Source organism: Podarcis pityusensis, assembly GCF_964106645.2.
Source record: "Podarcis pityusensis genome assembly, chromosome: 4".
NCBI lineage: Eukaryota > Metazoa > Chordata > Lepidosauria > Squamata > Lacertidae > Podarcis > Podarcis pityusensis.
The window spans coordinates 99,658,058-99,671,969 of record NC_138027.1 but is presented as its reverse complement, the minus strand read 5'-3'; the positions used below and the strand labels follow the sequence as shown (position 1 = coordinate 99,671,969).

The 13,912-nt window shown below is 43.1% G+C and overlaps 1 protein-coding gene across 1 annotated transcript in view; it reads left to right on the top strand.

Annotated features, from left to right (window-relative positions):
* Positions 1-3,310: 3,310 nt before the first annotated feature.
* Positions 3,311-13,912, top strand: part of LOC308475815 (uncharacterized protein) — a 170,141-nt gene continuing 159,539 nt past the window's right edge. The window contains exon 1 of the mRNA XM_081003231.1: positions 3,311-4,400. Within this exon, the coding sequence (XP_080859357.1) occupies positions 3,346-4,392 (1,047 nt within the window). The 5' untranslated portion in view covers positions 3,311-3,345 and the 3' untranslated portion in view covers positions 4,393-4,400. The remainder of the gene's footprint in view (positions 4,401-13,912) is intronic.

The window sequence follows — 13,912 nt, the reverse complement described above, 5'->3', positions numbered from 1 at the left end:
CAGTGTAAGGTGCACTGTCTATGCCTTCCTGTGGCTAGGGGTGCACATCAGGGCCAAATTTAGGTTTGATGAGGCCCTAAGCTACTAAAGGTAATGGGGCCCTTTATATGTCCAGCTGTGCTTTGTCAACAACAAATTGTTGCTGTTTTTTGTGTTGAATGTATGCTATATGGTAATTTATGGACCCATTACTTACACCATAGGAGCCTACACGACACAAAACACTGTTGCTGTATGTAGGTTTTATTTTATTTCTTTTTTATCTGATATTTTGGAAATGTACATCCAGGTTTTTTCCCTTTAATTTTTTTTGGGGCCCCCAAGAGAGTGGGGCCCTAAGCTATAGCTTGTTTAGCTTATGCATAAACCCAGCACTGGTGCACATACCTTTGACTGAGCTTGGCTATTTATTATTTCTTTCTTCACAACTTGGCAGGTGGACCAGTAGCGGAGGAAGTGCCTGGCAGAGTTCAGACAGAAGGGATGTGTGACCTGAGAACAGGTAGGATTGCTTAGGGCAGCTAGCTGAGCTACCATTGCTTCAAGGTCATGGGGCTGGGGGGCAGTATGAGAAGGAGGTAGGTTTGACTCAGTGCTGTGGGCTGTCCCCTGGAGTCAATTGGTGGAAAAGCTAGCCCAGCCCCAGAGGCATAAGGACAACATTGTTGGCCTGGAATGTGTTACCATAAAGCACCAATGCTGCAGCAAGCAAAGGCTTTAGCAGCTCAGCCAGCTGCTTGTGGCTGGAAAGCCAGACAGGATGTTTGTGACTGTTGCCATGGGAACAAAGGGGCAGTCCATTCTGTACTGAGCACCGGATGTTAGCTCAGTGTGTGTGTGTGTCATATGACCCGTACTGGAAGTACTTGGGAGGAGTTTCTCCTTGCTGTTGTTGAGTGCAGACATGATTCTCTGTACTGATGTAAGAGGCAGAAATAAATGATGTAAATAGTTTTCTGTCTGCTTCTTTCCCCTCCCTGGGGACACCAAAGGGGAGAGAGGAAGAACGGTGTGTTCCTCTCATACATCTGAGAAGAATCGCCGGACCTCGCCTGCTTATCAGCAGAGGTTGGGAGACGCGGGGAGGTCGACAGGAATATCTGCCGGTGCCTACGCTTGTGGCACATTCCTCTGACCCAGGCAGAATTCCAACAGTGGCAGCCTTCGGATGGTTGCGATTCATCGGACATCTGCATGAGAGGCTGATGGATTGTCCTCCTCTGCTCCAAGGAGGAAGAAAAGCGTCTGAGAAAAGCCAGAGGCTCCACAGACAGCTGGTGGAAAGAAGAGGTGTTTTCCAGAGCAACAAAGTTCAAGGTATGCTGCATTTCGGGCTAAAAGAGTGAACGCAGGAAGATTAATTCCCTGGTTCACGGAGCTGCGTTTCAAAGAAAACAAAAGCTCCGGGAGAAGAGGCCTGCATTCCACAAATTTTTGTGGTAGATAAGATGTCCTCTTGAAATGCATTGTTGCTAGGTAACGGAAAGTTACTGGCAAAGGGGCTGGACTCTGAGTGTAAGCCTGGGAAAGCGAAACAAAACCAGAGAATGTTTTGGCTACAAGTTTACGAGCTCTTGGAAGGGACTTTTCAATAGCAGCCTGAGTTTAGCTGCCAGGTGCAAAGAGCGTAAACAATTTGCAGTTTGCTGCGTGAGAAAGAAAAAAACAGCTGTTGGATTTTGCAGCTTGTTTGGAGGTGAGAGAGGCTTGGCTTCAAGATGGATGCCAAGAAAGGAGCTTTGCCTTGCCCACCTCCCTTGACCAATAACAATTATGCATCTTGGTCTGTAAAGATGAAGGCCCTGCTGCAGAATCAGAGGCTTTTTGATGTAATTGAAAACCCCATCCCTGCAGCACCAACCAGAGGTTGGGAGTCACGGAATGTAAGGGCCAGGACTGCTATAATTCTGTGTGTCTCAGATGATCAGTTGGTGCATGTTCAGCATTTAGAAAATGCGAAAGAGGTATGGGACACGCTGCGTACAACGCATCAGAGAGATGCTGGTTCTTCAGCGTTGCTGTATTTTGAGAAATTGACCAATCTGAGACTTGCGCCTGATGGAGATGTTCAAGCGCACCTGACAGAAATGAAGTTTCTGCGTCAACAGATGGTGGAACGCAATTTCCGTCTTCAGGAGGAAGTGTTTTGCTTCATGATGATAAACAGCCTTAGCCGCACCTACAAGGTTGTTGCCAGTCAGCTTGGTTCCCTACCGGCCGCGCAGCTGACCGCGGAGAGAGTTTGTGCTGTGGTCCTGAATGAACACGACAGACTTGCTGCACTGGAAGAAAAAGACAGGGGGAGGGAAGAACAGAGTTCTAATTCCCCCACTGCTGATGCTACTGGAGAGCATGGTGTAGCATTGAGTGCTGTCCGATGCTACAATTGTGGACAGACTGGGCATCTACAGCGAAACTGTAAGAAGCCGCGCCAGTCAAGAGGAGCAAAGAGCAGCTCTACGAAGCCTCAGGCGTCAGGCAAAAGCCGTACCAAGTGCCAGGTGAAACCTGCAAAGGCTATGATGGCGAAAGGAACCACGCCAGATGTTGGGAACTCGTTCATAATTGACACGGGCGCCACGGTTCATATGTGCCCGCACAGAGGACTATTTTCGACGTTGAAGAAGCAAAGCTTCACTGTGAAACAGGCCAACGGTCAGGAGTTGGAAGCGACTGGAATTGGGACTGTGTATCTTGAGAGTCTGAACTTGACTATAAGCAATGTTTACCTGGTTCCAGAACTGAGATTTAATCTGCTGAGCGTGTCGCAGATTGCAAAGAAAGGACTGAAACTGTCCTATGATGCTAAAAGCTGCAAGATCTACAAAGATGGAGAACTGTTTCTTACTGCCAAAGAGAAAGATGGACTGTATTTGTTGACTTTTGATCAAAGTGATTACATGAAATGTAATTCTTCTGATGTTTCTAACGAAATCTCTCTCGCAGGTGTGACCAGTGTGAGCACCAGGAAGGTGACTAAGACGAAGAAGGTCGACAGAGCATTTCAGCGGGTGTATGCTGATGTGATTGGTCCTCTAGAACCATCTAGAGGCAGTGCACGATTTTACCTTTTGTGTGTGGATTGTTTCACTAATTATTCTTGGGTTTATATGATGGAGAAACCACAAGAAACTTTAGAAAAGTTTCAGGAGTTTTGTGACAAGGTTAAAAGTATGCATGATGCTAACATTGATTGTCTTTTCACAGATGACAAACAAGTTTTTCTGTTACAGAAGTTTCAGAAGTTCCTGGATGGAAAAGGGATAAACCACAAAGTGGCAGTTTCGCAAGAAGCGTGGAACAGGGGGGGTCTGTGTAAAAGTGAACAAAGAATTGCAAAAGGGGATGAATGCGCAATTGCTGAGTTCACATTTGCCACATGAATATTGGGCTGAATCGCTAGCGTCCTATCTTCATGTGTGGCTGAGAAAAGTCTCAACAGAGTTGGGATGTTCTCCTTTTGAGAAGCTGTTCAATAGAAAACCTTCTGTTGCCTATTTTAAGGTTTTCGGGTCTCCTGTGAGAACAGAAGCTCCAGGTGGAGTAAAGAATGCCAGAGGCATTTTTGTGGGATATGAAAAAGGTCTCTACAGAGTAATTTTGTCTGAATCTGGTCAGGTGATTCTCACAAAGTTCCTAGAGAGTGCTCCAAAGCAAGAGCGGATAGTACAGACATTTCCCACAGGAAACGATTCTGATGATGATGATGATGAGTTTGATCTTATTGAGTTCAGTAGTACTGATGATGACAGCGATAGCTCAGACAGCTCAGTTGTCACAGTCATTGAGAGGAAATCTCACACAATGGATAGACCTTCACAGGTGAAGGAAGAACCACTGATTGCTACTGGTTCTCAACAGAGTCCAAAGGGTGAACCAGTGAGCACAGAGGATCAGAACCTCATACGTAGGTCTGAGAGAGCAACGAAGGGTGTACCACCCAAGAGGTATTCAAAGGAGTTTGCTAACCTTGCATATGTTGCTATTGTAAACGACCAAGGACAGATTGAAGCTGTGTCTAAGTCAGAGACAAAGACACAACAGAGGGTAGCTAGCCAAGGTAATGCAGAAGCACTCATTCCTTGGAAGCCAGACAACCAGAGAGGTACATTGGTTAAACCAGTGGCGGGTAGTTCCAAGGGTGGAACTGAAACAACAGGGGAATGTTATAAATATAACAACTGTTTGTTTTCTTCTCTGGATGACGCTTTGCTCGCAGCACACATTGATACTTTAGGGGGAGTATGTTACCATAAAGCACCAATGCTGCAGCAAGCAAAGGCTTTAGCAGCTCAGCCAGCTGCTTGTGGCTGGAAAGCCAGACAGGATGTTTGTGACTGTTGCCATGGGAACAAAGGGGCAGTCCATTCTGTACTGAGCACCGGATGTTAGCTCAGTGTGTGTGTGTGTCATATGACCCGTACTGGAAGTACTTGGGAGGAGTTTCTCCTTGCTGTTGTTGAGTGCAGACATGATTCTCTGTACTGATGTAAGAGGCAGAAATAAATGATGTAAATAGTTTTCTGTCTGCTTCTTTCCCCTCCCTGGGGACACCAAAGGGGAGAGAGGAAGAACGGTGTGTTCCTCTCATACATCTGAGAAGAATCGCCGGACCTCGCCTGCTTATCAGCAGAGGTTGGGAGACGCGGGGAGGTCGACAGGAATATCTGCCGGTGCCTACGCTTGTGGCACATTCCTCTGACCCAGGCAGAATTCCAACAGAATGTTGTCGCAGTTCTTTTGAAATTTATAGACAAGTTTTGATATAGTAATAGTATTAGGAAGAAATCTGTAGCCTACTTTAATCCAGTTATTGCATCGGTCTCATCATTGCCCCCACAGACTCTCTTTCCTGAAACCCTGGAGACCTTCTGCTGCCTTTCGGTGTAGACAACACTGAGATCAACAGACCAGTGGACAGGACTGGTATAAGGCAGGTTCCCACGTTCTTGATTGTGGGCTAGATTTTGCTTGAAGTGAAATCATAAAGATGATGTGGAACTTTTTGATTGTGCAAAACATCTGAGTGGCTTCAAGAGAGGTGGTGGGTGGTGAGTTGCTGCAAGGTTTCACTTAGGACAGAATTTCAAGGGCAATTTGCACGTTCCTGCTCAGGCAAAATGTCGAAGGACTTCTGGGAGGAAGAATAAAGAGCTTGTGTAAGATTACCTAAGATTACAAAAAATACTCAGGGGGCTTCTTCCTATTCCTTGTCTGAATTTAAATCTGTGTATAAATATCTGAGGATCAGCTGCTATATGCAATAAAATTATATGGACATTTTGCAACGCTTACAGCTGTCTATTAAATTGCACCTTTTTTTCTTTGCACCTTTTCTCTTGGACCTTTTCCATTATTAAACATACTAGTGCAAATGGGAAACATTTGGCACATGTGGGGTTGTGAAATCTAGGGACTTATTTATTTATTTATTTTACAGTTGAAAGATGTTCGTTGCACATTTGTTGTTCAAGTTTGAGGTCGTACAGTTTGCCTGTCAAATTGACATTCACCAGGAAATTACCCAGGTTGGAGGTCAGGAAATGTTTAATGGGGCCTCAGTCCTGCATTTACTATGCAGTAAGTAAATACCTTGCTCAGGACTAGGCTGTAATAAGTACCTTGTAATTGTTCCTTCCACTGCCTGCCATGTCAGAGCCACAGGAATGGCAGGAACAGTCACAACCTCGGAGTCAACTGGCCTCGGCAGGCGTGGAAGTCATTGAAAATGTCTGGGACTTCATCAGGGCAATCGTACTTGAGGAATCATTAGTCTCCATCTGAGCTCTCTCCGATTGCTGCCAGTGCACTGGGAGTTCATAGTGAAAGGAAGGGAAAGGATGAAAGGGATATAGAATAACAAAGTCTTTGGCTGTAACAATCCACCCAAAATAAAATGAGAATTGAAATGGTAACTTAATGCTCGGGGAAGGTGACTTTCAGAGTCTGATGCAGATGTTTTATTGTCCTTCAGCATGACTCACACACAATGTTGGTTTATTTATAACAGCATTGCCATGTTCTGTGGTAATGTAAATCCTTATAATAAAAGAGAGGGGTCGGGTGGAGGAATGAAGCAGAGCTGGCTCCACTCTTCCACACATTTCTTTAATAAGGCGGATGGGGAGGGTGGCTTGGGATGTCGTAACTGCGCCAGTGACTGGCGACGGGGTACGGAGGAGCACAATTAGACAAACTACTTTTCAAATGCTGAGTGACATCCAAAACAACAACAACTTAACACTTGAATGATGAGAAAAAAGATTTGTATAGTGATTAAGTGCTTCAAAAGGCCACTGGGAAAGTACCAGCCTTGTAGTATTTCTAAGCTCTCCTTAAAAAGGAAAAGGGAAAAAAGATGGACACATGAAAGAAAATGGGGAAAATATGTGTGTTTTATACAATCCAGAGAGAAGAGGACAAACATAAGGATAGAGTTTTGATAAATATGGCTTGTGTGCCCGTAACCTCCAGGAGAAATATTTGGGGGCAGAGGTTCTAATTCCCTCCATTTTAAATACGCCTAGCATTTCATGTCACGTCAAGAGCCAAAATCTACTTTTTAAAATGCTGGTGCTAAAACAACAATTTGACCTTAATATTCTGAATGTACTTGTGGGGAAGGGTGGGTGAGTAAAGCTGAAGGGATTGTATGCCTCTGGATATTTTTGAGTAGTTCATTTTTATGTCATGGAGTTCAGCAACTGGAGGTCATTGGCAGAGGATACTTATTTCAGGCATCCCAAGCGAAGTAAGCAGTTAGGCCGTGCTTTTTAGCACTTGTAGGAATATGAGCTTCACTTGGCTGAGGGCCACCACATAGGCCACCCCATCTGCTGATCTTTCACCAAAAGTGACCTCCTGTTGTCATATTCCCATTATCAGAATTAAGACGTGGCAGCCCCAGCAACCTGGCTGAGGTGTTGAGGAGATACAAGGGCCACCCCATATCACTCTTGTAGCCCAACACCTGTTAATTTCTCATTACCAATATAGAATTGAATTGAATTGAATTTACTTTATTACGGTCACAGACAGCAGAAGCAAAACATCTCAATAAATAGCATAGTATGAATCTAAGCGGATAATTGTTAAATAAATGGGAGCAGGAACCAAATGTAAATTAAAACATATACATAGAATACTTGATTAAGCATAAATAATGGATGGGTAAAAAATGATAAGAAAAAATTTAAAAAAGACCAGTTAAAACAGCTATGTGGGGTGGGGCTTAAGAAGTGTGGATCTAACAAAATGGGCCTTCAATTTAGGACTGATTGGTAGCATAGACCATCCTTCAACAAATATCTATCATGGCAGCACAAAATCTGGCGACTGAATATGTGACTACTGGGCTTTCGTCTTGTAGTAATATGGAGATGTTGTGTTGTGCTGAACTCCCAGGAACTTATATAGGATGGGCTGGATAAACCTGGCTCAAATAATGGCAATGAAGAAGGGCATGCTCCATTGTTTCCTGCTGCCCTTTGCCAATATATTTGGCTCACAGTTTGTAGATAAGAGACAACTGTAGATAAGCACAACTGAAGCAACTTTTCAACAGTTCCTTCATCCAGGGCAGACTTCAAAGACTCAGTAATCACCCAAAATACAAAGGATTTGGGAGTATCAAAAGACAACACCACAGTAAAAAATGAATGGAGTATATCCAGGCAAGGCTGCTCAAAGAATTTAGACCAGTTTTCAGATGAAGAGCAGCACCAGCAACACATTTTGGTGCACAAAAATACATTTTATGTAAAGTATGTTTATAAAATGCATTGATAAGCATTAACAGGTACATATTTTATGTAAAAAGTATGTACAACATATGTGCAATTTAAATATGGACTTTTGTAAAATCAAGTCAGCTTATGCTGAACAACTGGGCTCACAACCTTGAAATGTTAGATTTAATTCCTTCCTTTAACATTTTAGTCCTACATTTTGAAACTCACAAAGAGAGTCATGGGAGAGATTGTTTCCAGCTATGGCCAAATTTAAATTTTTGGTGAAGGGTCTTGGGGGCTCTTAGAGGGATCACTCTGAGAAAGAAGGTGTCTGTTTGCTCATCCCTAATTATCCTGCGCCTAAGCTGAAATGTGACCATTTGGAAGAAATGAGTCAGTAGGGAAGAGCATTACTGATACCTGGCAATAGCTCTTAGGAGTTAAAATGGTTCTTAGAAGTGTCACTGAATGGAAGAGAAATTGCAGTGCAAACTACACAAAGCAGAATAGCATATTGTGTTGCATTTATAGCTCTCTTTTGTGCAATGACCTTCCACACTGATTAACTGAACGATTCTGTCATTGTCACTTTGTGGCCCAGAGTGCAACATCTATGATGCTATTTAATAAGACGGATAACCTTCTTGCCTGCTTGTTCTTGTTGCTACTGTTGCATGGAGGGGGTACATACAGATCATGATGACTATGCAACTGGATCAGGTCAAAGGAAATAGGCACTCCAAAATACTTTTACTGCTAGACAAAAACAGTGTTACACTCGCTCCAGTTTACGAAGTACTTAGAAGTTCCATCAGTACAGTGCTTATGTTGATTTGATTCTTCCTTATGTGGAATTCCAGAAGTAACACAAAGGATGTGTGGAAGCTCTGTGAGAAATTCAGCTAGATTTCTTACTAACTGTCCAAATTCACTTTGAATTTCATTTTAGGCAAAATCTGATGCATCCATCCAAAAGAAATATTACTAAATTTTACCCCAAGTTATCTGTGTTTCCTTGCAAATCCTCAGATTTGTTGTTTAAGGAGGCATCCCCAAATTTGATTATTGCCCATATTCACCAAAAAAGCCAAAAGTCCTTTAACAAAAAAAAAGATTACACCATCAGATAACTGTAAATCCTCTAGTAGCAGCAATCTATGTCCTGAGGAAGTTTCTAATAGGCTTGGTAGCAGCATAGTAACTGGTTGAAAGGGAAGAAGTTTGGGGTACCTTGAGCACCTGTGTCCTGCTCAGCTGTATTGACCACTTGCTCTCCTGCCCTCAGATTAAATTGCAGGGGGGAGAAATGGCTCCTCTTAGGTCTCTTGCTCTTTGCTCACTGCTCATTTGCAAAAAACAAACATTTGCCATGAAGACATAACTGCCAATTTAGCCTAACGAAGACAAATGGGATAATGAGACGGATGGCAGCTCAGAGTTGAGAAATCCATCAGAATGCCCAGTGCTAAGTGGAAAGCTTCCCTGCCAGAAGGTCTATATGCTAATGCTTACTTGATTTGCCAGCCTTGGCCCCACAATGTTAGACAGAATAGCCGAGCATCCCAGTGCGTTACTGATGTGACAGTAATTTGGACGTAAACCAGAACTAGATCCAAAGATCTGGTTCAACAGAGCATAATTTGAAGTGGGATAGAAAATGACATGATGTCTTCCAAAAATCCCACTGGGGACTATGATTCAGTAAGGTCCTCAAACACGCACCTGAGGTTGTGTAAGAGTGTGTCCCTTGCTATTGTGGCTCCAGTGGTGCTCCTTAGTTTCCTTCATCCCTCCTCTGGCTTGTAAACTGTAGTTAGAAATCCCATTTGGCTTGTGATTTCTCAGAGTGTCCAGATACAAAAGCCATCCACACTATCCCTAGCATACATGTAACAGGCTTGAAATGTCATGGCCAGGAGATCTAGGGCAGGTAGATTCAAGAGCAGCAACGGAAGGGAATAGCAGTAGACAATAACAACCCCCGCTCCCCTATTTCATTGTCCAGGTTTATTTTATTGTTTATATTACATCACAAATATTATAAACATGTTTTCTTTATTGCAACTGTATTTGCCAGCCTTTGTGCAGCTCAGATTAATAGGCCTGTTCTGGCTGAAACAAGCTTCCTTTGTCCTGTATAATAGTTGTGATATATAACATACATGGGCAAAGCGATCCAAACTATCGGAAGCCAACGTGATTTATGGTAGGGTAATTTATGCTGGTGTAATTTACCCCTATTCCAAACTCCATTCAGGCTGCTTTTCTATAGTAGGTGATAATGCAGCTTTTGAACAGGAGTCGAGCTCAGCCCCCATCCACTTTGGCTGTCTGCCATTTTAAGTTTGCCAGCATGTAATGGTGTGGCCCATAGATCTACGAAACTTGTTGGCTATAGAACTATGAACTCTATCAGTTTCAAAATCTGCATGCCAATGCATTGCTTATTGAGTAACTGGGTGATCAGCACAAATGGAAGTCAGCTTACCTTCCATTCAAAAATTCCACCACTGTCCACCACAGAAGCATGTCTGGGTTCTTGGTGAAGGCAGTAAGTAGTACGGCTGCCAAAGCAGTGCTGGTCTCAAGAGAAAACAAGTGGTGGCTGTAGATTGTTCTGGCCACAAGGATAAGGTTACCAGATTTTTTTCAATGAATCTGAGGACACTTTTCAACTTCAATGGATTTTGTATGGGGATTGGTTTGTAAATCCAGGGACTGTCCCTGGGAAACGGGGACATCTGGTAACCTTACACAAGGAGGGCTAGGTCCTCCCCAGATGGGGGGTGTCACTGGCACCATGCCAAGGGCCTCCTAGTCTGGCCCTGGGCTAAGGCTAGCCTCTTCTTGTCCTGTACCCATCTCTCTTCCACATTCATCAGTTAAACTATTAACCAGCAACAGTAAACACTACCAGATCAGTTTAATTTATTCTGAGAGCAATTCAGCTATTGTCTCAGTGCAGAATATCTGCACTCTTCAAAAGTCTAAAGTCATCAGTCTGTGGCTGGCTCAGTAGCATCAAAGATGCTATTGCATCAGGATGTATGTTGCTTTGGAACAATTTATGAGTTATTACACCAGTTATGGTTGCCGGTTGTAACCACTTATGGCAGTGTAGTTCCTCTAGAGCTGTCACCAGATTTTGCCATGGAAGAATTCAAGGTCATTTGGAATGTGTCGCTTGAGGAAGGCATGTAGGAAATTTGAATTTCAGTAGCATGAATGAAGTACCTTAGGAGGGTTTCAGACATCTGTGTGGACCATTAGCTCTAAGCATTATTGGGAAAGACAGTACATAGGCATTAAGTGAGAGAGACAGAAAGAGACAGAGGCACAGAGAGAGAGAAATGTAGATTGGGAGAGGGTATAACAAAACGTTGGGTAAAAAAGAAAAAGGGAAAATAGAATTACCATATTGGCCTGAATATAAGCCACACTCCCCCCCCCCCCAATTTTGACCATGAAAAGTTAAAGTGTGGCTTATACTCGAGACCTTACGGTATGCAGCCAGGAGCATGGGGAAACAGTGGCAGGAGTGCGGCAAAGCGGCGCCTGTCCCATGCGTAATCCCCCGTCCTCTCCTCCAAGGCCGGGAAGGGAGAGAGCGAGGAAGGGGAAAGGCCAGCGGCAATGCAGCAAGGTGCCCCCCCCCCCCCAGTATTCATCCAGGAGCAGCGAGGAATGGAGTGGCTTATATTCGGGTATTTTTTTCTTTTTTTCACCCCCCCCCCTAAATTTGAAAGGTGCAGCTTATATTCAGGCCAATACAGTACGGCACACGTTTCTGGAGGAGGATGACCTGGCAATGCCACATGGCTCTTTATAACTTAAACTCTATAATTCTTTACATTCAGGCAAAACTTGAGAACTGATCATAGGACAAACTAAACCTGTGCTTTTGGTAGTGTTTTACACAAGTCAAACAAGGGTAACTGTCACAGAAATGAGCTGGGGAAACACCAAATGATGTCTTTTGAACAGGGGTAGCACCTGGGGATAAAGCCCATGCTATGTCCTTGATGGTATAGTTCATGTGAGATAATTCAAGATCTGCTTAGATAGCTGGAGACTGAACAAATAACTCTAATAGCAATGGGCACATTGCTGTTGAAAGCATCGTATGGATTTAAAAGGATGTCAGAAAAGGAATTCCAAAATAAGTGCACTAGCTAAAATGGGGGACAAAATGCTTTTGCTTTAATGTTGTTTCCATAGAGATTGTATAAAGAATTAATTCTCCTTACTATTCTGATGCTCTATTGGCAGTACCTTGATGTTGCTTCTGATGTGCCAGTGTAACACATTAAAAGTAGCACACAAGGCCACATTCATAATGAAGCGACAGACTTGTAGTCAGAAATGGTGTGCTGAGATACATGGCGGGGAAAGGGATAAATCAGGACAGCCTAGTATCTTATTTACTTGTGTGATCATTAACAGAAAATCATGCTATAACAATTAAAAAATAAGTGCCTGTTGTTTGTCATTTATCCCAGTGTCTATGTACTCACTGTTCAGAGGATTTTGCTTCTTACTAAAGTAGAGCCAAAATCTCCACCCCACATATTTCACTGTCCCATTTATGGGAGGCAAAATGGGGACGTTATTTCCAATGATTTTTCAGTGCCAGGACCATTTGCCATTAGTCTCACTGATTCTAGCCCTCTTCATATGTTAACCATTTAAAGAGGTACTGTGCGTGTAAAGGGAAGCAGGGCTGATGTGTTGTTTTCACACACTTGATACCCACGCAGAGTCCAAAAAGAAGAAGCCTTTGTGGATAGAGTTCTGCTTGCATAGTCTTCTGGTGTGAGTTGGAAGCTAGGGGTAGAGGGATAACAACAAATCTTTATTACAGTCATAGACCAGCATCAGGCGGAGGGAGAAGCCTATTTCTGGACCATGTTACTTATGTTCAGTCCCATATTCACACTGATTCTATGGTGTGTGTTTTTCTTTCTTAAAAAAATTCTGCATGAAAATCCATATTTAGATAGTATTTTCGATAATCACAAAATACTGTTTAAATAATTTTAGGGGACATGGGTGGTACTGTGGTCTAAACCACTGAGCCTAGGGCTTGCCGATTGGAAGGTTGGCGGTTCAAATCCCCATGACAGGTGAGCTCCCATTGCTCTGTCCCAGCTCCTGCCAACCTAGCAGTTTGAAAGCATGAAGTGCAAGTAGATAAATAGGTACCGCTCCGGCGGGAAGGTAAAACAGCGTTTCCGTGTGCTGCTCTGGTTTTGCCAAAAGTGGCTTAGTCATGCTGGCCACATGACCCGGAAAAACTGTCTGCAGACAAACATCGGCTCCCTCGGCCAGTAAAGCGAGATGAGCGCCGCAACCCCAGATGCGTCCGCGACTGGACTTAACTGTCAGGACTTAGCTTTACCTTTATGCATTTGTAAATGCATCTTATCTTAAAATATGCATTTTAATGCATTTCTTGAGGCAAGAACTGCATTGTGAAATTTGGAGATAGGGAAAATCCAATGGCTGTTCCAATCCATGTATCAGTCTGGATTGTTTCACTTGTAAGTGTTCCATTTTTCATGGATGCCTATGCATGTAGTGGGCATTCATGCTCAGTGAATGAATGTCAGAGAAGTGGCGGACAGAGAAGCTGCCAAACATGTCAGGGTGCATTTGTGGAACTTGCAGCATGTCCTACTTCTTGTTAATTGTGTGGAGCTCACTGCTTACAATTAATGTGTACGCGGAAGGGCCACAGCTCATTTTTAGAGCATTTAGGTCTCAGGTTCAGGCTCCAGCTTTTCCAGGTTCACACATTTTGCTAGAACAGAATCCTGTAAACTTGCTCCAAACTTAGGGGAAAATATGTGATAACTTAAGACATGTACAGGTTGCATAATGGTGATTCTACTGCATAACAGGTGTTGATTATTTTTCCTGTTATACATTACAGGATGTTCTTTTCTAATGTGGATTAGGGGAAAATTACTGTACTTATTCTACTGCTCATTCTTAAAGAAATATCCAGATTATTTCTAGTATGAAGGCAATTTTTATCTGTCAAGTAAATTAGCAAGAATACATGGGCTTTCTTTTGTGAAGGCATCATTTTAATGTCAAGCAACTACATGTGACCAATCAGCTGAAATATATTTCAACTGTAGAACATTTGAAAATTACTCTAAAAACACTGTATTTTTAGA